The sequence below is a fragment of the Cervus canadensis genome, chromosome 3 (assembly GCF_019320065.1).
Source record: "Cervus canadensis isolate Bull #8, Minnesota chromosome 3, ASM1932006v1, whole genome shotgun sequence".
Classification (NCBI taxonomy): domain Eukaryota; kingdom Metazoa; phylum Chordata; class Mammalia; order Artiodactyla; family Cervidae; genus Cervus; species Cervus canadensis.
In genome coordinates, this window is record NC_057388.1 from 73,812,636 (window position 1) to 73,838,154 (window position 25,519).

A 25,519-nucleotide genomic window follows, 5' to 3' on the forward strand; every position below is an offset into this window, starting at 1 on the left:
TAATTCTCATAAGCATAAATACATGTTTGCTCTCTCAGTTTGCAACACACACACACACACACACACACATTGGCCCCTCCATCTGCTACCCTCCTCTAGTGATCGTCTCACTTCTCCACTCCCCTGCAGAGGACGACTTTTGGAAAGAATTGTCTAGGAACCCTGCCTCCGCCTCCTCGGTTCACCTACTCTTCAGCCCACTCCGATCTGGCTTCTGCCACCAACAGACAAATGAAATCGCTTTTGTCATGTCACAAACCAATTCCATTTGCCACAATCATCGGGCCCTTTTCAACCCTCATTCCAGGCACATTTGACTGAACGGATGGCTCCCTCTTTCTGACATGCTCTCCTCTCTTGGGATCTGTGGCAGGGCAGCATCTCCTCAGCGTATGGCTCTTTCTCTCTCTAGAGAACTTGTCCTCGATAATCTCATTCATTTCCCTGGCTTTAGAAACATCCCATCTGGGGCAGTTCCTTGGTAGCCTAGTGCTCAGGATTCTGGGCTTTCCCTGCCATGGCCTGGGTCCAGTTCTTGGTTAGGGAACTGAGATCCTGCCCCCAAAATTCCGTTTGCTATTTCTGAATTTACACACTCACATGTCCATCAGCTGCCTCTCTATCTCAGCTTGGATGTCCAAGAGTATATCAAATAAAACGTCAAAAATGGGTATCTTCAGTTTCCCCCATAACCTGCCCTCACCTCACATATGCTTCCTTGATCCCATCTCCTATGTTGTGAAGCTGGAAACTTGGGAATCATCCTTGATCTGTAATCACGAAGTCCAATATTCTGAAATATATCTCAACTTCCCTTCATTCTATGTCCACTGCCACTATCCTGGCCTGTGCTGCATCATCTCTGACCTAGATTACTGCCAGAGTCCCTTGGCCTGTCTCCCCAGACCCATTCTTGCCCTCCCTAATCATTCTCTGCATCCCTGCCTTGGGCTCCAAATCATTTGCCCCCGGTCTCGGATATGTCCTAGGGGTAAAATCAAGAAGAGTTGCTTTTGAATTTTGTGTCCGATGAGAAGGGAAGAGAAAAGTCAAGAATGACTAGCGTTTTTCTTGAACATCTTTACACGAGACAATGACTTTTTATCAAGATGGGAAAGTTTGGCTCAAGTACATGTTTGGCTGATGGGGATGGGTTAGAGGGGTGATCAATAGTCTTCTGTGAGCTAATCTGGAAATGTTAATCAGCCGAGCGGAAGTATGCTATAGTTGGAAAGAAATAAGAGACATGATAGATGTTTGATGAAAAAATGATCCAAGCTAGGCTAACAGAGAAACAAATTTTGAGGGAAAGATCTGGAAGTTGTTAGACTGGGAGGTAACATCTTGATGGAAATCCCTGGTATTATTTGGATATGTAGGACTGGTGATCAATAGGAAAATTAGACCTGGAGGCTTAGACCTGAGGGTCATCGTGAGAGTTTAAAATATGGAAAAGATCAAATGGAAGTCAAACTTCTAGAAAACGAAAATATTTTCTTTTTACATATTTTATTCAAAACAAAATTAGTTTTATTGAGTTTGATGGGGACTTGTTTAGTGACATCCCTGTCTACTCACTAGAAGTCAGTAGCTTTCCTCCTCCCCCATTCCAAGTGATGACAACCAAAAATGTCACTAAGACGTTTCCCGTTCCCGGGAACTATAGGATTAGGGCAATGGTACTTTTTAGCCACTGAGATGCTAATATTGGAGAACATTGGAGAAACGGCTATAAAGCAGTGGCGTTCTAAGCTTTTATCCCGAAGAAAGCTCTTGGAAAGAATTTGATCATGAAGATGTGTGCACCGCAAGGGTGTGGGGTAAGGAAAGAGGGTGGAGGGGAGCCCTCCACGGAAGAGCGTCGCTGAAGCCCAGGACAGAGGAAAGAAGCCAGCACCTGGGTTCAACGTTGCGGAAAGCCCTGTCCTTCTGCAGAAATCCTGTCTGCTCTCCACATGCGGACGGCTTTCCTAGCAACAGACAGGTTCTCAGCATTGCTGGACCCTAGGGATTTTTATTTCACTGGAGATGTCAGTACAGTTCACCTGCTGCCCCCTAGCGAGGCGGCTCGGGATGCCCGGTAAATTCCGAATTGTATTTCCAGATTGAACTGTCAAGCTGGCTTCTGAGAGTAAATAACAGAACACGTTCTCCTTCTAGCTTTCCTCCCGTCCTTGCTCCAAATAGCATCCTTAACACTGGCGACTTCCCTAACGTGGCGAAGAGGAAGGGACAGGACGTCAGCAGGACAGCAGAGGAGCAGGAGCTGGGTGACGGAAGAGGCACGACCAAGGAAAGGGTTTCCAAAGCAGTAAAAGTCGCCGGGGGAAAAGTGGCCTGGGTTAGCCCATAAAGCACCAGGCATGTGCTCTCGGCTGCCCTCTGCTGTCGAGACGAGTGAAGCCAGGTCCTGGGAGAGACCGCGTTCTGTTCCAAGAGGCTCAAATTAAGATGCTAGGCACCGATATAGGCCACTGGATGACACTGCTTATTACCAGCTGCAGCTAAAGACAGAGCATCTATTTTGGTATGTGTGCCAGGAAAAGAAATGCTAATCATAGACAGTAGAGTCCCAAAGCACAGATTTGGAAATACTGAGGGACTAATCCTGTCTCTAAAACATAACAACTGGATATGAGAGGATGGGGGTAGGGGTAAGAATTAGTTCTCTGAGGGGAGTGTTGAAGTGATCCCCATGCCAGGGATGTATGAAAGACCCCTACTCTTTGTACTTCTTTAACAGGAAATCTTAAATTTAAAAGTCACACCACACAAATTATGAAAAAGTCATTCATATATTTAAAAGATTAATCAAAACTTTAGAGGTCATTCTGTTATAAATCTGAAATATTTTTGATTTTACCAAAACTCATAAGGAATATGTATATATACATATGTGTGTGTATCAACATAAAGCAAAAATCCTTGTGCATATACCTACATGTTTCATCTGAGTTAAGGGTTTTTTATTTTTGGCACTTAATTTTTTTAATTGAAGGATATTTGCTTTACAGAATTTTGTGGTTTTCTGTCATACACTAAGAAGAATCAGCCATAGGTATACAATGGAATACTGCTAAGTCACTTCAGTCGTGTCTGACTCTGTGCGACCCCAGCCCTGGGATTCTCCAGGCAAGAACACTGGAGTGGGTTGCCATTACCTTCAATGCATAAAAATGAAAAGTGAAAGTGAAGTCGCTCAGTTATGTCTGACTCTTCGCAACCTCATGGACTGCAGCCTACCAGACTCCTCCGTCCATGGGATTTTCCAGGCAAGAGTACTGGAGTGGGGTGCCACTGAATACTACTCAGCCATAAAAAGGAATGCATTTGAGTCAGTTCTAATGAGGTGGACAAAGCAAGAGCCTATTATACAGAGTGAAGTAAGTCAGAAAGAGAAATGTAAATATCATTTACTGAAGCATATATATGGAATCCAGAAAGACGGTACTGATGAATTTATTTTCAGGGCAGTAATGGAGAAACAGACATAGAGAACAGACATAAGGACACGGGGTGGGGGGGGGGGTGGAGCAGGGAGCAGGTGAGGTGAGTTAAGGTTTTAAGTAAAGGAATTTGAAGGGAGAAGCGACATGACTTGATGTGCTTTGAAAGGATTCTGGGTGCTGCATTGGGAATGGACTATAGGAGACCGAGGTGGTGGCAGGGAGACCTTTTAGTGTGGTACTTTGGTTTTCTAGGCAAGATGATGGCAGAGGTGCAGGTGGTGATGAATGATCAGAATCTAAGTATATTTTAAATGTAGAGCTGGTGGGATTTGTGCTCATAGATTGGATATGAGAGAGAGACAGAGAGACATACACAGAAAGAGAGACTTCAGGAGTCAAGGGTGACTGAACAGTTTGGAGAACAGGGCTGCCGTCTAGCGAGATGAAGACTGAGGGAACAGCAGGACCCTACCGGGAGGAGATTCTGAGTGCAGACACTGGGTTAAGACACCTGACAGACATTTGACAGGAAGGCCAGCTTCACGGCTGAATATGAATCTGGAGTTCAGGGGAGAGGTCCATGCAAGAAATACCAAATTGGCAGGCATCAAGACAGAGTTGCTGTTTAAAGCCACAGCAGTGTATGAGAGCCTCAAGGATGGGGACTTGAGGACTCTAAGGAGGTTGGGGAAAGCGGGTAGATCAGAAAGGGGGCCTGGGAGGGAGACTCAGTGATAGACCACAGAGTGGAGCCAAGTGGGGACAGTGGGAGGAATGATGCATGCTGAGAAGATGCAAGCATGCTCTGCTCAACGTGGTTATGACTTCAACCCCCTGAGGGTGGGGTGTGTACCACACTGTGTGTACACACATACCATACTTTGTGTAGGCACAAAGACTGGGATGTATCATGAGGATACCAGACAGGGTTTGATTAGGAGCCTGGTTTTTATCAGGGAGTGATATGATCAAAACTGTTTCAGAAGCCACCTCTCGGGAGGGTGGCATTTAGAAGCATATACTCCATGGTGGTAGAGAAATGATTAACTTTTCATTACTTTGTGTTGTTTCATTAACTATAGTATTATTTCTGTAATTTAAAATCTATTAGGATGTATGAGAAATATGAGAGGACTGGAAACTAGTTAATTGCAAGTTCATTGTTAATAGCTCAGGAAAGAGATGCTTAGGGTTCAAACGACTCTGGCAGGTAGATCAATGAAGTCAGATGCTTAGGTTTTCAGAGCTTGGCTATCTGCTAGGAACTGGCTTAAAAAAAAAGGAAGATGGAGGGGAGTGCCACCAAGCTGAGAGGACATCACCTCCTCACCAGCCCTCCCTCCAAAAGTAAAATGTCTCATCGCAATGAAAGGGGCAAGTAGGGATGACGGTCATTGCTAGTGTTCAGAACGCGAACAAATCTTTTACATAAACTCATGATTTTTATGTTTCTGATAGTAAAAACTGGAGGTATAAATTGATATAATCTATTATAAAGATAACTGTGGGATAACCTCTTCAAAAAGTGATGGTCACTCAACCTCATGTCATGGTTTTCTGACATGAAGCAGGTATCGGGTTTTGCTAATTTAGGGATGCATTTAGTAGCGTTTATCTTCCATGAATAGCAAACAGAAAAGTGGCCCTGACCACATGTTCTCACTAGGTTCAGCTCTGTAGCCTTCTGCCAAATCTATGGAAAATGTGTACCTAGACATACTTTGCAACCTGTCAGTCAACCGAGATGCTAAGTAGGTAGCAGATTCGGGTGTGTACCTTGTTAGCCTTAGCCTCCATGAACCGTGTGGGCTTCCCTGGTAGATCAACTGGTAAGAAATTGCCTGCAATGCAGGAGACCCAGGTTCGATCCCGGGGTGGGAAGATCCCCTAGAGAAGGAAATGGCAACCCACTCCAGTATGCTTGCCTGGAAAATCCCATGAACAGAGGAGCCTGGCAGGCTTCAGTCCACGGGGTCACAAAAAGTCAGACTCGACTGAGTGACTAAACCACCACCAATCATGATTCTACCTCAAGTATATATACCTGAAGTTTGACACTAGGCACTTCTAAGGCTTGTCAGAAGGAAAAATCATTATCTGCAGAGGACTGCCTTAAAGAGAATAAGCAACCAATTCCTTCAGAATGTTTTTTAAAAAAATACATGAAGGTGCAGCTAAGTCTTCAAAGAGCTTATTACTGAGACTCCACTATTTTGGAAGATTTAAGGATTTGCTCTCACTGAATCACACTCTAATAATACATCTTTGGTTTATACTGTACTGCATGAAACTCGTCATTTTACTTCTAGGAATGTTAACATGGATGACTCCATCACAGAATCCTCATGACATCTCAGGGGCAAAACGTACCTCAGGCCTCAATACCAGGGTAGGAGTACACTTCTGGTTCATGTGTCGACCTGTGGAGATTCATCCATGGATGTCCTCTTCAAGCAAAAGCAAGTTCAGTGTTGAATTCACTGCCTAATTCTTGTAAGTATTCAGGACACTGCAGCATGCATTTTGTTTTAAATATATCCCTGGGCTTTATCTTATTTTGCCTTCTGATTTTTCATTCAACTATATAATTTTCTTACTTTGTGTTTTAATAAGCTATTTCACTTCTATTATTTTCCTTTTCCATGAGGCAGAAAACACCAAACTCTGGACTCAGAGTAGACACAGAAATGGGGGAAGGAGAGAGAAATATGAATTGGATTGCTAAAAAAGCCATTGTTATAAATACGATGAAATGTGAAATAAACTAAAAGGTCGTATTAGAAGGAAAATGCAAGGGCAACCCCGTCAGTGCATTTTCTGTGTGCTACTGAATTCACTCACATCTCCTTTAAAAAATCCCTCTCCCCAAACTATTAATTACAGATCTCATGAACATCTAATGAATTCTGAATATTATCATGATTTAATGTAAAATATCAAGAACTGTTCCATCTAAAAAAAGTAACATACTATGTCTCATACAAAGTGCCATACAAAGGCAATTTTAATTTGCTAAAACAAAAGAAAAACAAGAAACAGAACAACCTTTTTCTTACTGCTACATCTACCATCTTAAAAAAATGATACTGAGAATTTACATAACCTATTTCCAGGTGTTATTTAAACAAAAGCATACGTGTAAGTATTCTTGCGTAAGAAAAACCAGTCGCAAACAAATAAAACTAGAACCCATACTCCTAATTTTGGCTATGAATTTTAAATTGTTTTATCTCTCAGTCCTGAAAATGTTATCTTTACTGAAACTTCACTGTATAATAGAAACAGACACAGAAATCCATTGAGCCTCTGCTGAAACATTTAGACTTTACTCCTGATGCAAATTACCTGCAAAAAACTAACTGCTTATACAGAATGTCTGAAGCTATGTCGATGATTTAAAAACAAGCACACAACCAATGTCAAAGCAAAGAATCGTTCTTTTTCAGGAGAAACGTCTTATGTGAAGCTCTCCTCTTGAAACATGTTTGATGTCAGTTCTGGGTGAACCAGGATGGCCGCTTCCTCTCCCGCTCAATGATCCTCTTGCCTTGATCCTGCTCGGAGGGTGTCTCCCCAGAATACAGCACCACAGTCTCCACAGTAGGAGCCTTGAAAGGGCCCCCCTCTTGCTTCCCTATCTGTCTTCTAATTTCTGCTGTCTCCTTGCACACCTTCTCATAGCAATAGCCACAGAGGACATGTTTCTGTTTCAGGTGACCACATTCAGGACAAAAGTCTATATTGTTCTTTAAAAAGAAAGAAAGAAAGAAAATTTAACGAGAGGCAACAAAATGCACACATCATCAAGGATGAGGCTTGTATTAAAACTTCTTTGGAAATGTTCATCCTACACAAGGTCACAGAGTACCCAGTTCGACCTCACTTTAATCAGGAAACTAAGGACACACATTGATTTGAATTAGTAGGAAAACTGGAATTAGAAGCCAGGTTTACCAACTTTGAATCTGGTACATTTTTACTTAAATACAACAGTCTTACTATGTGAAATGGTACTCCATTCCCCCAGCCTCAAAAACTAAACATCTGGTAAGGAGCCCATGGGTGATCCACACAGCCAGCATCTTAACTAAGAGACCAAGGCAAAGGGAATTCACTTTTCCTTTCAGTCAATCCTGGGAAGAACAAGATGACAAACACATTACAAGTTGGCTTCCCCTGATTATCACAGTGTAATTCAAATTCCTGTATGATGTATAGTTGGTATGGGGTGTGATTTTCTTCCTATAAATGAACAGTGATTATTTCTTAATGTAAAACTCTTGATATATTACAATTTGAGGGTATTTTAATGAGTTTTTATACATGTATCTAATTTTAATAAGACAATCTAATCTCTAAAGAAGTCCTTTCAATGGGTTCCAAAGGTAGATTTGAAATATAAAGAAAAATAGTAAACAGGAACATCAAAGAAACTCTAAACATGTTTGAAGACTAACAAACATTTATCAGGCAGATGACAACAAGAACTTCATTTTCTAAAAGAAACAAGTGTTAGTCGCTCAGTCATGTCCAACCCTTTGTGATCCCATGAACTATAGCTTGCCAGGCTCCTCTGCCCGTGGGGTTTTTCCAGGCAAGAATACTGGAGTGGGTTGCCATTCCCTTCTCCAGGGGATCTTCCCAACCCAGGGATCAAACCTGGGTCACCAGCATTACAGGCAGATTCTTTACAGTTTGAGCTACCAGGGAAACCCTAAAAGAAACAAAGAACCTTGCAAATCATTTGACCCACTGACTTCTCATCTTACTCCAATACATGGAAAACTGGATTGTACATTCAACTTGAGGAATTGAAAAAATACCCATGGTCAGTAGGTGTTCTTTTCCTAACAAAGACCTAGCATAACAAATTATATGTTAACAGAAAACTGTCTAAATTAATGAAGTATTTTCCAGTTCCACATTTTAAGTGTGGTCCCAACCATGACTCAGTAATATTTTTGAGCTTATCTTCTAGGGGTTTGTTTTAATACTGAATGTGGAAGCTTATGGAAGTCAATTTTCTGTCCTTGAGTTCCATCTGCACTGCCCTGGAGAACGCCGTGCAGTAAACAGGAACTCAAATCATGGCTGTTAAAGCCATAAATTAACAAATCAAAGGCCATAAACACTATAGTTTTTGTTACTAGATCAATGAAGTAAGTGTACCCATTGGAGATGGTGGGTTAGTGCTGGGGGGAGACGGAGAAGGAGCACTGAGATGAATTATCTAAGGATACGAACACACACAAAAAAATGTTTCAAGAGAACAGGACTTCCATAGGACACTGAGTGAGTGAAGTCGCTCAGTCGTGTCCGATTGTTTGCGACCCCGTGGACTGTAGCCCACAGAACAGGATGCTGCTACTGCTGCTAAGTCACTTCAGTCACGTCCGACCATGTGCGACGCCCCCCATAGACGGCAGCCCACCAGGCTCCCCCGCCCCTGGGATTCTCCAGGCAAGAATACTGGAGTGGGTTGCCATTTCCTTTTCCACAATAGGATACTACCAGGGCTCAAATCCTGGTTCTACCACTTAAGTTTGGGATCATAGGTGAATTCTTTTTGTTTCAGTTTCTTCATCCTAAAACTGAGCAAAACAATATTTACTTTGGAGAGCTGTTCTGAAAATATAATTCATGTAAAGCACTTAGATACATCATAGGCACTTATTAAGATATTAGCTATTTTTACTACTTATCTAAGGATTTTACTTCACAGTATCTCATTGGACTCAGGAAAGAAGAGAATAAGCCTGTCAGGGTTAATAAAACCCCGTACTGAATAGATCTACTGCTTCTGACTTTAATTTTAGGCTCTGCAATAGTTAAAATGTTTATTTACATATAGTTCAAAAGCACACAGCTCAGGACTGGCACAGCTCATGATACAAAAGTCACAGACTCTTTATAACTCAGTTCTCTGTCCAGACTCTGAACTCCCTCCTTGACTGGGTACCGAGTATTTAGCCTGCAGAACAGTAGACGCATACATATATAACAAGAATATTGTATTTATTTAGACCAGGGAAAGGTAGACACACAGGATCTAAAAATAATTTACTCATAGGTTACATGGACAAATCAAGAGATTATGCAGTGGTGGACATGAGAAAAAGTACACCCACAAAAATCACCGTATTACCTTAACTTTAATAAGCTTATGAGGGTTTCTTCTCCTACACCGGTTCACTTCAATGCTGCGCCTGTTTTTAGGAGCTGCCATCCAAAATATACTATCCAGAAGGCTGCAAGTCTCTGTACTTCCACTGGTATCATTTGCTGGTTCTGAAAATATAGCTGGACCTTGGACTGCTAACGCTGGTCCTACAAAATAAACCATGGAGATACAGAATGGTTTCTAGCTTCGAAATGACCGTTTCCAAGTATCATTCTCTTTAACAATCAACAGTAATGTATCAACAGGCCTATGTAACTTAAAACATTACATTCAACAGACATTTAACAGGAAACCTTAGAAGCTATTAAAATATACTTAAAGTTCATACCGGAAATAATTTTAGAACAGAATATTTCTTAGTGGAACTTGCTTAAATGAATCAGTGAAATTCTACCAAAAGTTTCTCATCTTAAAATACAGAACTCAGGGGTTTAGTAGTAAACATGAATAAAAGTGTGAGAGGCACCAAATTTAAACAAAACAAGGCAAAAAAAAAAATTTCACTCAATTGTCCACATTCTACTTGATGAGCAGTATCTAGTTACAAGTAAATCTTAAGCTTGAGGCTTTCAAAATCCACTTCCTACCAGCACAGAAATAAATGCTGATTGTCTTTTTTTTTTTTATTATATTCAAATTGAGTTAGTGCCTCAGTCATATAACCTGATAGGCCCTTTAAGACACTTAGTTCTCATAATATTTAGTCTTGTTCCCTAAGAAAAGTACTCTAAGGAAAAGAACTCACTCATCACTTTTTGTAGGATACTAATTTACTCTTGTGACCACCAACGTTTCACTTTTGTTCTTCTAAACTGTTTATAAAAATTAGTGGGAGGTGGGAAGGAAGTTCAAGAGGGAGGGGACATATGTATACCTACTGTAGATTCACGTTGATGCATGGCAGAAACCAACACAGTATTGTAAAGTAATTATCCTTCAATTAAAATAAAACAAAAAAAAGAAAAAGATTTCTTTACCCTCTCCTTGCTATATTCCGCAGGCCTGCAATATTTCTTTTGATTTTAGGAACTCTTAAAAATATACAAAGCTGTTTAACACTTAACTGATACTCCTTTTCAATATACCTGAAAGTATTGCTAAGCACAGACCTGTGGTTAATAGCACAGGCTCTGGAAGGTCGGTGTGACCTTGAGGCCTTTCTGAGTCTAGTTCTTCAGCTGAAAAGTGGAGACACCTAATGGGATTGTGGTGGAGATTATCTTACGAAATATATGTTGACTTTGACATTCAGAGGGACTTTCCTGTTGGCTAAGACGGTAAAAGCGTCTGCCTACAAGGCGGGAGACCAGGGTTCGATCCCTGGGTCGGGAAGACCCCCTGGAGAAGGAAATGGCAACCCACTCCAGTATTCTTGCCTGGAAAATACCATGGACGGAGGAGCCTGGCGTGCTACAGTCCATGGGGTCGCAAAGAGTCGGACACGACTGAGCGACTTCACTTCACTTCACTTGACATTTAGCGGGCTCTTCTGAGTATTATCATTATTATGTTCGGGATAACTTCGAAATCGAGTAGAATGTAAACGTCAAAGCAATGACAATTTTAACAGCCAAGACATTTCCATTTAAAATTAGTTTTCAGGGGAAATAGAGGATCAAGAGTCAATTGACAAAGCTCAAATGCCACAGACGGCAAACTGCTTTAGGTGGTGGACTGGACTGGAAAGAAAAGAGGATCTAGAGAGCGGTGTCCCTTGATGCTAAGTTAATGCACTTCGGTTACATTCTCTGTAGGAATGGGACTGTCAGAGGACGTTCCTTTTCCTTTTTGCAGGGGACTGGGGGGCAAAAACTGCTGTCTTTGTTCCTAAGTAAGTGAATGCCCGGAACATCGTCTCCTACACGCAGCCAAAGATCAGAACACCGGAGCAGGCTAGGTACGAGCAGAATTCACCACGCTGCCTGGGGTCCCCAGTCCAAACCCTTTTTCACGGAGGCCTTCTTTACGTACCCCATGGAGGACTGGGAAAACCTGGTCGGCTCGGCAGAAGTTTCCGCTGCAGCTGCTTCCAACAGTTCCGGAGAAGTCCTCGGGCTGCGGGCAACGGCGGAACCAGCAGCACCAGCATGGTGGGCGCCATGTTGCTCGGCCGAAAGCCACACCCACCAGGCCTCTGGGTCCCGCCCCTACCTTGAGCATGCGCACAGACACAGAGTCGGGCAAACGCGCACCTGGAACTATAACTCCCAGCATGCTTCTCGAGTGGCTCTGCCTTTCTTCCAATCAGAAACCTAGAAAGGAAGGCGCGGGGCGTGGTAAAGAAACTAAACTGGCCTCAGTGCGCATGTGCGCGGATGTGCGCTGGGTCTTCGGGTAAAGATGGCGGAGCGTGGTTACAGCTTTTCGCTGACTACATTCAGGTATGGAAGGGACTTCTGAGGTCCTCCACGTAACCGAGGTTGCAGGAGCTCTGCCGACCAGGTTTTTACCTTCCTGGTCTCTGACTTGGCGCTTCCTGAGGGCCCAGTAGGAAATGGGGGTGGAAATGCGAGTTTGCCAAGTCATTTGCGGGGCCTTCCCGCGGCCTGGGGAGCATTGGTGCCTGGGGGCCGTGGGAACGCGAGTCAGGGTATCCTGGGAGATCTATCTAGACGCTATGGGAAGTTGAGGCCCTCACCCAGGGATTTTCTTTCGCTTTGGAACTAGAGAAAAAGGCAATTTTGAATGAGCTACGTTCAGGTTTCCTGTTCAGAACTCAGAAGATTTCCTTCCTGACCCAAGTAGGCCTGATTCAGGAGCTTCTGCAGTTTGGAATCTTGGTCAGCTCTGTGGGGTTCCTTTTTCTTGGAAAGCCCCAACTTTACAGTTCAGTTCTAGTCTTAGCTTCCATTTGGCGCTAATGTCTTTGGAAACCTTTTCCCGCTTTCGATTTTTTCGGTGCCCCTACTGGAAGCTTAAGAACTGAAAGTGAAAGTGGTAATGTTTCTAGCCCGTTGTCTTTGTGGGCTCCAAAATAGGCTGTATTTGCTTTGGGGCTGTTATTTTTGGAAGGGGATATGTTTATTTAAAGAAAGATTGTAGGCATTTAAACTTTAGAGCATTTATGTAAGCATATTTTTCAAAATAAATCTGAGATGCACTATCATCGTTCCCGGTGTAAGAAAACCGTCACCAAAGGCTTTACTGACCGGAGAAGGATTCAATTTGGCCATTTTCCCTACCATCAGTAATGGCCTATTTAATTAAAAATATTACCTGACAGCTAAAGACAGACGGCATCTAACTTGTTGAGTACTTTATGTGTGGGTGGAGCTTACTCCTCTTTGGGCTACCCTGTGTGATGAATGTTTTCTAAACATCTTACAAATGAGCTGACCACAACTCAAATTCAATAACTCCTCCCTGGTCATAGGTTAACATTTAAACTGGGTTCTTTCTGACGACAAAATTAATACATTTTGCATTACTGTGTAATGTCTTCTTAAAATACTAGAATATTTATCTTTTCAAAAAAGATCTCCTCATATACAATGATAGGAAACAGGCTTTGACAGGTCGCTACTGTTCCTATTCGGAGACAAAACCTGGACCTCTATCTTTAAGAAAGTGTTATCCTAATTCTAGCTGAAACATGAAGCAACCATATGTTATCAGGGACTGAATCTGTCTATAATAAATTTCCTTGTTTAAACACTTTTTAAAAAAAATATGGTGCAATTCTGTTTTGGATTTTAAAAATTGTTTCTAGCCTGTTGTAATCAGAATTATTAATGGTAGACATGATAAGAGACTATACTATAGGATGAAAAGGTGTTCCTGAGGATCACATTTAGTTGGGGATATTGATAACCAGTGGGCTTCCCTCATAGCTCAGCTGGTAAAGAATCCTCCTGCAACACAGGAGACCCCGGTTCAATTCCTGGGTTGGAAAGATCCGCTGGAGAAGGGATAGGTGACCCACTCCAGTATTCTTGGACTTCCCTTGTGGCTCAACTAGTAAAGAATCTTCCTGCAATGCGGGAGACCTGGTTGGGTTGGGAAGATCCCCTGGAAAAGGGAAAGACTACCTACTCTAGTATTGTGGCCTGGAGAATTCCATGGACTGTATAGTCTATGGGGTTGCGAAGAGTCAGACAGGACTGAGCGACTTTCACTTTCACTTCATCGACAATCAGTGGGTAAACAAATGGGTGTCTACTCATACATTCTGAAGAATGATTTTCCCTTATTCAGGAATTTTTATTAAGAGAGGGCGAAAGAAGGAATGTAACTTTAGATTGGGTGATCAGGAAAGACCAATGCTTGGGGGTTGTTCTGGGGGACTGGAAGATGAAAGGGAGCCAACTATTTGAAAATTTAGGGGTAGGGAGAGTTGCAGACAAGGGAAAGCATGTTTGAAAGTGCTGAAGTTGAGAAAGACTGAGTTGATAGAAGGCCAATGTGTTAGAGTATAGTGAGCAGGAAATTATCCTGGGTCTGGACCAATCTTGCATGGCCCTGTAGGCCAGAGTAAGGAGCTTTTATTGTAAATGAGTCAAAAAATTAAAAGGATTTAAGTGGAAGATGTTATGATATAAAAGTATCCGGAACGGGGAATGGAAGTGAGAGTGGAAAATAAGAAAACTAGTTGGAGGGCTGTTTCAGTTATCCCTGATAGAGCCTGGTGGGCTGCCGTCTATGGGGTCGCACAGAGTCGGACACGACCGAAGTGACTTAGCAGCAGCAGTGGCAGCAACAGACTGCTCCCCCTAGGTGTATTCCTTAAGATAGGTGTGGATGTATGCCTGTCTGTCAGCCAGATGAACCTGGTCATCGGTTATGTGTTGGTGTATTGATTGAACACAGCTTACACCTCGTGAATGTTACAAAGTAAATCAAGTGTGATGCCTCTGAGCCAAAGAGGAAGCGTGGGGCACTGGGGTATGAGTGTGTGGGATCCGGCCTCGTCTGGGCGGTCGGGGCAGCTTTCCTTGAGAAGATGACACTTCTACTAAGGATTGGAGAGTGACTTGGAAGGAGTTCACCAGACAGTGGTGAAGTGCATTGCAAACAGGGATTGTCTTGCCAGAGGGGTTTTTTGAATTCTAAGGGTAGTTGTGTCTCGAGCGCAATGGCATGGTATGAGTTGAGACTTGAGTGACAATATCTATAATTTTATGAAGATGAAACAGATGATCTCCTGAATCTGAAGGTAATCTTTTCAGTAGTAGACTGGATATGTGGGCCTAGCTTATGTCTCACTTTGGACAAATTATTTTCATTCACAGACTTTATCAATCAAATAGAAAGGTTGGTGATGTTTATGGTATTTGTTCTAACTCAACAACTAGACTGAAATAATATATCACCTAAAAAGCCAGTTTGGACCTAGCATTTGACTGCCAAACTCAATGGAACCAGAGAAGTATAACCAGCTCACCGCATCTTGAAATAGTTTTTTGTTGTTGTTATATTTTGTTGTGACTGACATCTAGATCTTACGTGTTAGGTCATGTCTACTTTATGAAATGTCAAACTCCACCCACATGGAATATGTGCTGTTATTTGGTATTTAACAGACAAATACATGTTCTTAATAACGTTACTATTTGGTGTTTACTCAGTGCTAATTTTGTGCCAGGAACAAAAGGCATCATTTCATTTAATCGTCACAACAACCTTTGAACCCAGTAACACTATTATCCTCATTTTACAGATGAGAAAACTGTTGGTGAGTGGTGAAAGAAAAGAATAATAATGCTGCTTTAAATGGCAGACAAGAAAAATCAACCAAAGGAAGAGATTAGTGTTTCATTATGAATATGTTCACATCACCTAATAACTTTGGTTTCTATATAACTTGTGATAAATTTTCAAAGCCCATCTATTCGTTGATGCTTGATTAATAGATTTGGCCTATTTGCCTGCCCTTTCTCAGAGATGCTCCTATAATAAATATTTGAGAATGTGAAATTTAGCAATATCTGTTTCTTTTTAAGCCCGTCTGGTAAACTTGTCCAGATAGAATATGCTTTGGCTGCTGTAGCTGGAGGAGCTCCTTCAGTGGGAATTAAAGGTAATTAAATGCTTCATTCACTTCAGATTCCTATTAGTTGTAATGCTTTTTGGGGATTAATAGGCCACTAATGTAAAAATAAATAGCTGTGGCGGCATAATTTTTAACAGTTCTCTTTGTTAATCTACAGTATTTTGATGTTTAAAGAAGTAATAAATCAAAGAAGATGATTAAATTTTTTAACTTAGAAAAGGTTAATTGTAAAATTTAAGGATACCTTGTAAAAATGTATCATTGGTTTTTAAGTTTCAAATTACAAGAACAGTAGGCTAAGTAGGCAGAATTCCATAATTTTAAAACTTAATGTACTCTAAGGTGTCCTAGAATACTTTAGGAAAAGTTGCATAATACCTTTAACTGAGGGATTTCTTGTGCAATACAGATGACTATTGAGGGAAAGCTGATTTACCATTCCTTTGGTGATTCTAATATAGAAAGTCAGAAGAAAAGGTTTTATAAATAAGAAAATAAAGGAGTTTGGCTGAAATGCTTCTGTAACTAGAAAACTATTAAAATGGAGCATTTAAATGATTAAACATTCAAGTCTCTTATTTTCTTTTTTTTAAGCTGCAAATGGCGTGGTCTTGGCAACTGAGAAGAAACAGAAATCCATTCTGTATGATGAGCGAAGTGTCCACAAAGTGGAACCAATCACCAAGCATATAGGTTTGGTGTATAGTGGCATGGGCCCAGATTACAGGTACCTTGTATCACCATCACATGAATTCCTTGTAATCGATACTTTGGGAAGAAAAAACAAGGGATGTTTTCCTTTAATCGCCTGCCTTCTTGTTTTTTTGCTTAGTTGAAGAACAGCAGCTGAAGTTAGTTGCCAGTATGAGGCAGAGGGGGGGTTTCTTGAAGGTGAAGAACTCAGTGCTCCTCACTTGTTAAAAGAGGAGATGGATATAGTACTCACCCTTGTCACCTCTGTTCTCTTCTACCATCCAAGGCCTCAGTAATACATGTTATAATAAACTATATTTTTAAAAAGTTTACCAGACAGCAAAAGAAAGCATACTATCCAGAGTTAACCTCATTGTATTTATTTCTGTTTTTAGCAAAAGGACAGAATTCTCAAAAAGGCCATTGGAAGTTGTAGAGTATGACAACCAGTTAGGATCCAGATGTTTATGTAGTCTCTTCTTTAATATTCACAGGAAGAGAGTAATCTGGTTCCATCAGGGTACCAGCAAGTTTAAAGAGATTGACAGTTTTCTATGTTTGTCATTTAACAGTTGAAAGGATTATTATTACTTCATTGATTTTGTGGAACAAGATAGGTAGAGCCAGAATTTCACTTTCATGAGTCGGCAACAGCACTAGTGTCACCGACATATAACCAGGCTTCGCTGCAGTGGAACCTGTTACCACTTCAGGGAGGGAGGCTGCAGTGTGTTACCACTCACAGAATAAACAGAGACATGGCAGGAGTCTTGCTCAGAGGGATAATGTGTACAGCTCAGATCAGTAGTACATGAGCAGGTAGAGGTAAATCCTGCTTGTCTTGCCAATATATTTAATGGTTATACTTTTGATAAATTTTACATTTTTTACATTATGAACAGTTTCATGGTACTCTTTGAAGTTCAGTCTGTGGACATGATTGAGGCAGAGTGAGATGCCTTAACGCGTGTGTATGTGTGTTCATGTGTGTGCATATTAGTGTATTGCCTGGAGTGAGATATAAAATGAGAAGGTACCTACTCTTGGGATAAGGGGGGCATACTCTTGGAGATTCTGTGACAAGATATAAAAATCTCATGTGCATTAAAGCTGTGTCTGTTAAACTGATTGATACTCCTAGTCCATAGTTTTCCTTTCGTCTTATTCTTGTCCATTTCCTAGAGTTTAGCTCTTCAGCGACACTCTGATATTTTCTTTTAAGTTAGCTGTAATTGGATGACTGGTTTACAGCTGAGAGCTATTATTAAAGAGATGCATGTCAAACTTGTGCTATAGTTGTATGCCTATAGAAGGTGAATGAGTCTTGAGGATGTAAAGCATCTGAATTTTAATTAAGTCTTATTTTTTTTCTGTTTTTCAGGGTACTTGTGCACAGAGCTCGAAAACTAGCTCAACAGTACTATCTCGTTTACCAAGAACCTATTCCCACAGCTCAACTGGTCCAGAGAGTAGCTTCCGTGATGCAGGAATACACCCAGTCAGGGTAAGTTGATTTTATTATTTGAAATGTGTCATGAATTAGGAAAAAAAAAATCATCTTATTTTTGTAAAAGTAGACATATTTCAGGAAAAAAAAAGAGGACTTAGTATTCCTGTATTACCTTAATCAGTGAAGAAAACCACTGTGGATGAATAGTTCTGATCTTAACTGGACTTGAAATATTTTCTTAAAGAGAAAGTGGGAATGTTTTCTTGCTGTTCATGTAACAGCAGAAAGCAGCTTCTAGATAAAGTCCTTTTGACAGTGATTAAAACATTTCTTTATGGGCAGGCAGTCATTGCTGCTCCAGATTTATCTTCTAGCTAGAAATGATTGTAAGCGCTTGATGAAGTCTAATTTGATTTACCTGGTAACTTGCTTTACTTGAGAGTATTAATAACTTCTTACATTGAGTTGACTTTAACACCATGAAGGTGCTGAGTAATTTTCATTTCTCCTTGTTCAGGGGTGTTCGCCCATTTGGAGTTTCTTTACTTATCTGTGGTTGGAATGAGGGACGGCCATATTTATTTCAGTCAGATCCATCTGTAAGTACCATTAGATGTATTCGAGTAGATTGTTAAAATGCTCTTTGAATATCTAATAATAGAAGCCATAAAACCCTTACAAATTAGAGTATTTTCTCTTGCATTTGGGCTTTAGAACTAATACATATTCACTTGAACATTTAAAATGTTGATAATTTCGTCTTCTGATAAGGAACCTCCTTTAGCTCTCCCTCTTTTCTTCTAGCATGCTGATTAACTTCACATACTTAGAATGATTTGTTGAAGTAGTTATTATCAAATCTCTGTAAATCTGTGGAATTCTTTTAAAAATTATGATTAAAGCTAATTTTAATTTTAATTCAGTTAAAACCTTTCTGGGAGTGAGCAGTGCCCTTTGCCATTAATTTAATCTTGGGGTTGACTTGAAGTGACTCTTCTGCACAAATATTGATGTTACTGTCATGACTTTGATGTTTTGCAAAGTGAGTGAGTCGTCTGCTGTTAAGCAGAAGATTGGTGTCTGGGTTGGCAGATGTCTGGAGAAGGCACCACTCCTCATGTGTCTCACGTCTGTCACTCAGGTTTGCTTTGAGGAGACCTGGAAGAAAAGATTCACGATTAGAAACTGATCTTTCATAGTTTATAGATCATTAGGTAATGGCAGGTTTACTCAATTCACATCTTATGCTCTAGCTTTGTGATCTGAAAAGGGAAAAATATTTAGATTGTTAATTAAATCAGAAAAATTAAATATTTGAGGAACTCTGACATTGTCTGTTACCCCATATCTGAGCTTCTGAAGCTAAATGACAAGTCCTCTTATCTCCCTTTCCTCAGAGTAGCAGAGCCATCATTGTGGGCATCTAGCTTTCATCTTTTGCCCTTTTCCCCTGTTACAGCTAAAAGTCACTTGTTTTCTTTTAAAGTATGGTCTGTTGCTTTCAATTTCTGTATATGTGTGCATATGTACTTTTTCAGTAGATGAGTCATATATGATATGATAGCTGTTTTCATGTAACTTTAGATTACAAAATATCAACACCTTTGAAAATTTTTAGTGCAAAGTTGTGTCTTTTTAGTTTGTTCACCAGTGATGGAGAGCTGGTCACCATTTTTCAGATAGATATGACAGATTTTTAGAGCCTTTCAATCCTAGTAAGCTAAAATATTGCTTTTGATTATTTGCTCTAAATTAACTTCATTTCTTTTTTTTTACAAAAATTTTGTACAGTAAATTGTACATTGATCGGGTTTTGATGTATTAAATACCTGAGAAGATCATCAACACAAGGTGCTGAACCTCCAAAAGTTTCTTCATGCCTTTGTTATCACCTTAATTTATTTTGTGACATAGCTCATTGCACTCCAATAAATATTCTGAAAACCTTAGAAGTTAGAGACAAATTATGGAGCTGAGAAATAAATGTCAGAAGCATAAATAATTAATGATTTAAAACGTGTTTTTTTTTTTTCCTCTTCCTCTCCTGATTAGGGAGCTTACTTTGCCTGGAAAGCCACAGCAATGGGAAAGAACTATGTGAATGGGAAAACTTTCCTTGAGAAAAGGTAGATTTATAAAACTAGATTCATTACCACACTTACTCTACGGTCTTTAGCTCTCTGTAAATAGTATCATTAATCTATAAACAAATTTGTTGCATGACTGTAGTCAAGCCTAGCTACTGATAGAACAAACTTACTTGTCTGTATTAGGGCTCCCCAGCCTTTAACATATTAAGTGGTAATATTCATTTCTTAAGAACTTCTCTTTCTACGTTCTCATGTTTTCCTAAATTTTTTTTTTACTTCATTTTTTCTACCATCTCAAAAAGAAAAAAAGACCATTGGATTTGGAGTAAAAAGTTTGGGAAGAAAATTTTTAAATGGTTTAAGTGATAACTGTATGTGTGCTCAGTCACTCAGTCGCGTCTGATTCTTTGAGGCCACGTGGATTGTAGCCCTCCAGGCTCCTCTGTCATTTTTCATTTTGACAATTACCAAAAAATACATAGTGAACCCAAATACCTGGTGTTGATGGTAGATTAAAGATGTGACATACGGGGCTTCCCTGGTGGTCCGGTGGTTAAGAATCCTGCCAGTGTAGGGCACAGTCTGGGAGGATCCCACATGCTGCAGAGCGACTAAGCTCATGGGCTACAATCTAAAGCCTGTGTGCCTTAGAGCCTGTGCTCCTCAACAAGAGAGTAGCCCCCGCTCACCTCAACTAGAGAAAACCCGCGCACGGCTGTGAAGACCCAGTGCAGCCAAATATAAACTAAAAAAACAAAGTTAAAAAAAGACGTGATGTATGTACTTGATAAAAAGTGGAATGATACATAAAAATCTACCCCTGCCCAACACAGCAGACTGCTCTCACTTTATTCCAGCTGTATTCTAGACTCAGCATTATTGTAGCCCACCAAAAAGTGTCCTATATTTTGGATGGGAACAGTCTGCAATTGATTTTAACCACCAAATGAACCTTTTCAGTACATTCTCAGATAATATTAATGCTAAGATTACTTAAAAATCTTAGACCTGGGATTTCTTGGTAAACTTAAATAATCTTAGGATCTTAAAGCACTTTCTTTATCCTCTTATGTGTTATTGGTGAGTCTTCCAAACATTATGAAATTTTACTAAAGGTTTGATTTCTCTGCTTTATTTTTGTAAATTGTTGTAATATTGCCACCACATGCTGATCATAGTAAAATACTTATACTTAAGGAAATTTCTAAGTAAACTCATGTTAGGGTTACATTCTTCATGATGTCAGGAATGCACCCCAAATAATTGTCAATTTCTTATTTTGGGGACAGCTCAGTGAGGAGACTAGGAGAATTTGTAATGCAATGTTTTTAAGAATGTCTTATTAGATGTTTAAAAAATCTTCATGCTGTTGCTATCATTGTGTTTTCTTAGTCATGACTCATCTTAATAGTGCCACAAGTCATTGTTTTTCTTAAAAAAAATAGATATAATGAAGATCTGGAACTTGAAGATGCCATTCATACAGCCATATTAACCCTAAAGGTTAGTTCAATATCTAATGATTGGATTTGTAGTGATTTTATGATTAACTGTTTGGAAAATTGACCTTTTCCCCTCCTTCATCAGGAAAGCTTTGAAGGGCAGATGACAGAAGATAATATAGAAGTTGGAATCTGCAACGAAGCTGGATTTAGGAGGCTTACCCCAACTGAAGTTAAGGATTATTTGGCTGCCATTGCATAATAATGCAAATAATGAAGTGACTGAAAATGCAGAATTTCAGATAACTTCTCTACTTAAACATGTTTAAAGTATGTTTTGTTTTGCAGACTTTTTGCATACTTATTTCTACATGGTTTGATGGACTGATGTTTTTAAAATGAGACTTATAAATCATAATAAACTCTTAAATTAACTTCCAGCTTTTTAGGAGTTAGTAAACTTTTAACAGTTATTTCCTGCTTTCCATCACAGTTGATTTCTGGAAGCTACATTGAAAAGCAGAATGGTGAAATTGGTCTTTAGTCTTCACACAGTTTGGGTTAAGTCAAACCTTGTCATCTTCTTTACTGTCAGATGTTGTCTGCTTCAGGAAAGCAAAATCCTGATTTCAGTAAACACTGCTTTTGGAGCTGAGAGAATCTGTAGACTTTCATGGATTCTGAGGCAAGGTAGGAAGCATAGCTGTATTTCAGGCACCATTAGGTGTGGATCAGTGAAACCTAGGATGTTCTGTGAGATTGCACTGGAGCTGCTGAGAGTGCTAAGCCAAACAGTCTCCTATAGGAGATGTACTATGTAAATACATAAAAAACGGTGTGCTAGTTCCTGTTGATTTTTCCATCACAAGTACATAAATGTATTTTAGAAGTGCCCCCTAGAGTCTACTAGATCTTTCTAACTCAAGGATGAACGTGAGTGCTGGAAATAAAATACTAATACTTAAATGTCAAAATTACGGCCTAAGTCTCTCCCTCATTCATGTAACCTCTGTAATCAGAACCTTCACTGCACATTAAGACTTCCAACTGCAAGCTAATCATGGAATATCAGAGCCCTGTTTCCATTATATGTGAAGGCATAGCACTTAAAGCTTTCTTTGTTTTTTAAGGCATCGTAGGTTGAGAGAAATCCTGTCATTAGTCTTGCTCACAGAACATAGTTTATGAATGTCACTGTTCTTACCAACAAAGAGATGGGGATTTCTGTGACTTAAATGTGGCTCAAGAGATCTCAAAAGATTTGGTTAAGTTTAGGCTTTTTAGGAAAGAGACTTGACTTGGAGTATTTTTGTCAGGATTCTCAGTTCTCCTTACTGTCACTGTAACCCCCTATAGTGGCAGAAGTGTTATGATAAGAGATGGGAGATGCCAACTTGAACTGTTTAAGACATTTGTCTTGAAGACCTCATTTAACATTAGTCTCCCCTTGTTGGCTCTTGGTACATTATGAATCCAGCATGCTAAAAATAGAACTTAGTGGTCGAAAGGAATGGTTTTGGAGTTAGGTCTTACCTCTCCCCCTTAACTGGCCGAGTGACTGCACACGGTAATTATTTCAGAGGGTTTTCTCAGGACTAACCTTGATTCTGCAAGTGAAAGGCCTGGCAAGGTTAATGGTTAAGTTTCAGCTAGTTTCAGCTCCTTTGAATTTGCTTAGGCTCGCCAATGTCCAACATTAAGAAATCAGAGGAATGCCAAAATTCTTCAAAGAAGGGAAGAGTAAAGGCATTTTTATTTAGGACAGAAAGCACATGGAGGTTCTTATGGAGTGCTAACAGAATAAATCCTGTGGAATAAAGGGAGGAAAAAAGAGCTGAAGCACATCAGTGTCCAGAGTCTTATCTCTGCCTCTTGCCCCATTAAATGCAAAGCCCAGTTCAGCTGAAGCTTCTCCATGAGCACATCTGCTTTGGTTCTCAGTTTGCTCTCTTCACTGATCTTAAGTTGTTCCCTTTGTCTCAGTTCTTGGGAAACTCAAGTTTTTGGTCTAGCAACCCACTGCATGCATCCCTACACGTTCCCAAATTCTTCAGTCTTCTAACTTGTGGATTCTAGCTTTTAAAATCATTTTAAGTATCATAATGCTCCTCATGTACATTCTCCATTTTCGGCTCTTTTTTTTTTTGTATCTTCTCTTAAAACATTTGCCTCCACTTGTTTTGTTTTCTAGTTTCTCACTGAACTGTGAATTCAAGTTTTTGCAAAACTATTAGCAGTGAAATGTGGACATATTTAAAATTCACGTGTGGGGGTAGGAGGGCGTTCAAAAGGAAAGGGGGATCAGGAAGAAAATACGGATCTTTATAATTACCAAGTGCTAATTTATTGGGCACTGATTAGCTGATAAATATGATCAGAGGATTTTTTATCTATTGCTCAATTATGTTCATGGCTAAAAATGCCTGCTCTCAGTCTTTATTGCAAATGTAGGCAAGCTCTGAGCCCCTGTTGTAAAGAAACTTACACTAATATTCAGTGGACTGCCCGAGAACATGTAAGAGTAAGTCCTTTGGTTTAGAATCCTAATTTCCTGAAACCAGTTCAGTGGTCCTGTATTAATGTATTACTTCACACAGGTCCTTCAATTAATATTCCTCCCATGACTCTGCTCCAAAGAACCTTATAGAACCAGCAATAGTTGGCTCCCAAGTGATAGCTTCCTAAGCATGAACTTAAAGTTGGACAACTAACACTAATCAAAGGCCTTGTCCCTGATCCATTCATCACTTTTCACTTTTTAAGTACTTTTATCAAGTACTCCTGTATTTCAAAACGGTAGGCTTATATGGTCGTTTTTGGACTCCAGAAGGTTAACTACCATATAAACATTTTCTGCAATATGAGAATTTTGAACCCTTATACCTCCCTCAATTCCTCTCTGCTTTAATTAGATCACAATGTTGAGCTTAAAAGGTTTTTTTAAATTGGTATGTAAGTATTCTGTGAGGTCTTCCCAGATGGCTCTAGTGGTAAAGAACCTGCCTGCCAGCGCAGGAGACAAAGGAGACATGGATTCGATCCGTGGGTTGGGAGCTCCCCTGGAGGAGGGCATGGCAATCCACATAAGTATTCTTGCCTGGAGAATCTCAAGGATAGGAGCCTGGCATGCTATAGTCCATGGGGTCGCAAAGGGTTGGAAACGCCTGAAGTGATTTAGCACGCAAGTATACTGTGATTGCTTTTCCTCACTTTTTTGCTTTGTTTTTTTCTGTGGCTCACTAATTCTTAGCAGTTCCCCCTCAACAGGATTGTAAAACCCTCTTCAGTCTGTTTTCCTCTTGGTCAGATATCAGGTAATCTTAACAGTTCTCACCCTACCTTTCACACCATTCCAAGAAAGAACCCTCTCTTCCTGCTCTAATCTAAGCTAGTTGCATGTTGAAACTATTCTGTTTCTTGATTCAGTTCACTCGCTTAGTTGTTTCCAACTCTGCGACCCCATGGACTGCAGCACGCCAGGCTTCCCTGTCCATCACCAACTCCCGAAGCTTGCTCAAACTCGTCCATCGAGTTGATGATGTCATCCAACCATCTCATCCTCTTCCCCTTTTCTTGATTGGCTGGGTTTAAAAATTCTAGACTAGAAAGAATTGTCTCCACATTGAGTCTCTTATTAATTGGATACTGGACCCTTTTGTTTTCACTGTATTTTTCACCTGTTTTTAAAATTCTACTTTTTAGTAGACTTTTCTACTTTTAGTAGACACTTCCTACTTTTCTATTGATGCTTTTAAGATTTGGGATAGCATTTTTAATTTTGAAGAACTGTATGATACTCCATTATCTCCCCTTTAGGAAAAAATTCTCTTGATTCATGGTTAAAATACCTTTTACCTGAGTGAAAGTGTTAGTCACTTCAGTCATGTGCCACTCTTTGCACCCCCTGGACTGTAGCCTGCCAGGCTCTTCTGTCCATGGAATTCGCCAGGCAAGAATACTGGAGTAGATAGCCATTCCCTTCTCCAGGGGATCTTCCCACCCCAGGGATCAAACCCAGGTCTCCGGAATTGCAGGCAGATTCTTTACCATCTGAGCCACCTGAGGATGTTAGTTTAAAGATATTTAAAAACAAAACATTTGTTCTGCTTTCTGTTTCCTTTAGATTCCAGACAGAAAAATGTTTGAAAGTGCTGTTTGTGAGTCCCAAACCTGCTTACTGTGCTGTGATTAGTTGCTCAGTCATGTCTGACTCATTGCGACCGTT

General features: G+C 40.2%; 2 protein-coding genes across 2 annotated transcripts; one reads left to right on the forward strand and one right to left on the reverse strand.

Moving 5' to 3' along the window:
* Positions 1-6,747: 6,747 nt before the first annotated feature.
* On the reverse strand, positions 6,748-11,769 carry MRPL32 (mitochondrial ribosomal protein L32). The gene is made up of 3 exons (XM_043463515.1): positions 11,602-11,769; positions 9,595-9,776; positions 6,748-7,195 (listed from the first exon to the last, which is right to left on the reverse strand). Exons 1-3 carry the CDS (start codon positions 11,729-11,731, stop codon positions 6,941-6,943), a joined length of 567 nt encoding a protein of 188 aa, XP_043319450.1. The 5' UTR covers positions 11,732-11,769; the 3' UTR covers positions 6,748-6,940.
* Positions 11,770-11,897: 128 nt separating this feature from the next.
* PSMA2 (proteasome 20S subunit alpha 2) lies at positions 11,898-22,268 on the forward strand. Its single transcript, XM_043463516.1, has 8 exons — positions 11,898-12,011; positions 15,570-15,646; positions 16,214-16,346; positions 17,694-17,816; positions 18,280-18,361; positions 19,815-19,888; positions 21,298-21,355; positions 21,440-22,268. The coding sequence occupies exons 1-8, from the start codon at positions 11,971-11,973 to the stop codon at positions 21,554-21,556; spliced, it is 705 nt and encodes a 234-aa protein (XP_043319451.1). The 5' UTR covers positions 11,898-11,970; the 3' UTR covers positions 21,557-22,268.
* Positions 22,269-25,519: the final 3,251 nt, after the last annotated feature.

What these genes read in the sequence shown, in the direction of transcription:
- PSMA2 (XM_043463516.1), top strand. Translation starts at nt 11,971, where the DNA reads ATGGCGGAGCGTGGTTACAGCTTTTCGCTGACTACATTCAG. An exon ending in TTTTCGCTGACTACATTCAG is followed by an intron (nt 12,012 to 15,569) that starts GTATGGAAGGGA and finishes TTTCTTTTTAAG; the next exon opens with CCCGTCTGGTAAACTTGTCC. An exon ending in TATTTCAGTCAGATCCATCT is followed by an intron (nt 18,362 to 19,814) that starts GTAAGTACCATT and finishes TCTCCTGATTAG; the next exon opens with GGAGCTTACTTTGCCTGGAA.
- MRPL32 (XM_043463515.1), bottom strand. Translation starts at nt 11,731, where the DNA reads ATGGCGCCCACCATGCTGGTGCTGCTGGTTCCGCCGTTGCCCGCAGCC. An exon ending in TTTTCCCAGTCCTCCATGGG is followed by an intron (nt 9,777 to 11,601) that starts GTACGTAAAGAA and finishes TTTATTTTGTAG; the next exon opens with GACCAGCGTTAGCAGTCCAA. An exon ending in ATAAGCTTATTAAAGTTAAG is followed by an intron (nt 7,196 to 9,594) that starts GTAATACGGTGA and finishes TTCTTTTTAAAG; the next exon opens with AACAATATAGACTTTTGTCC.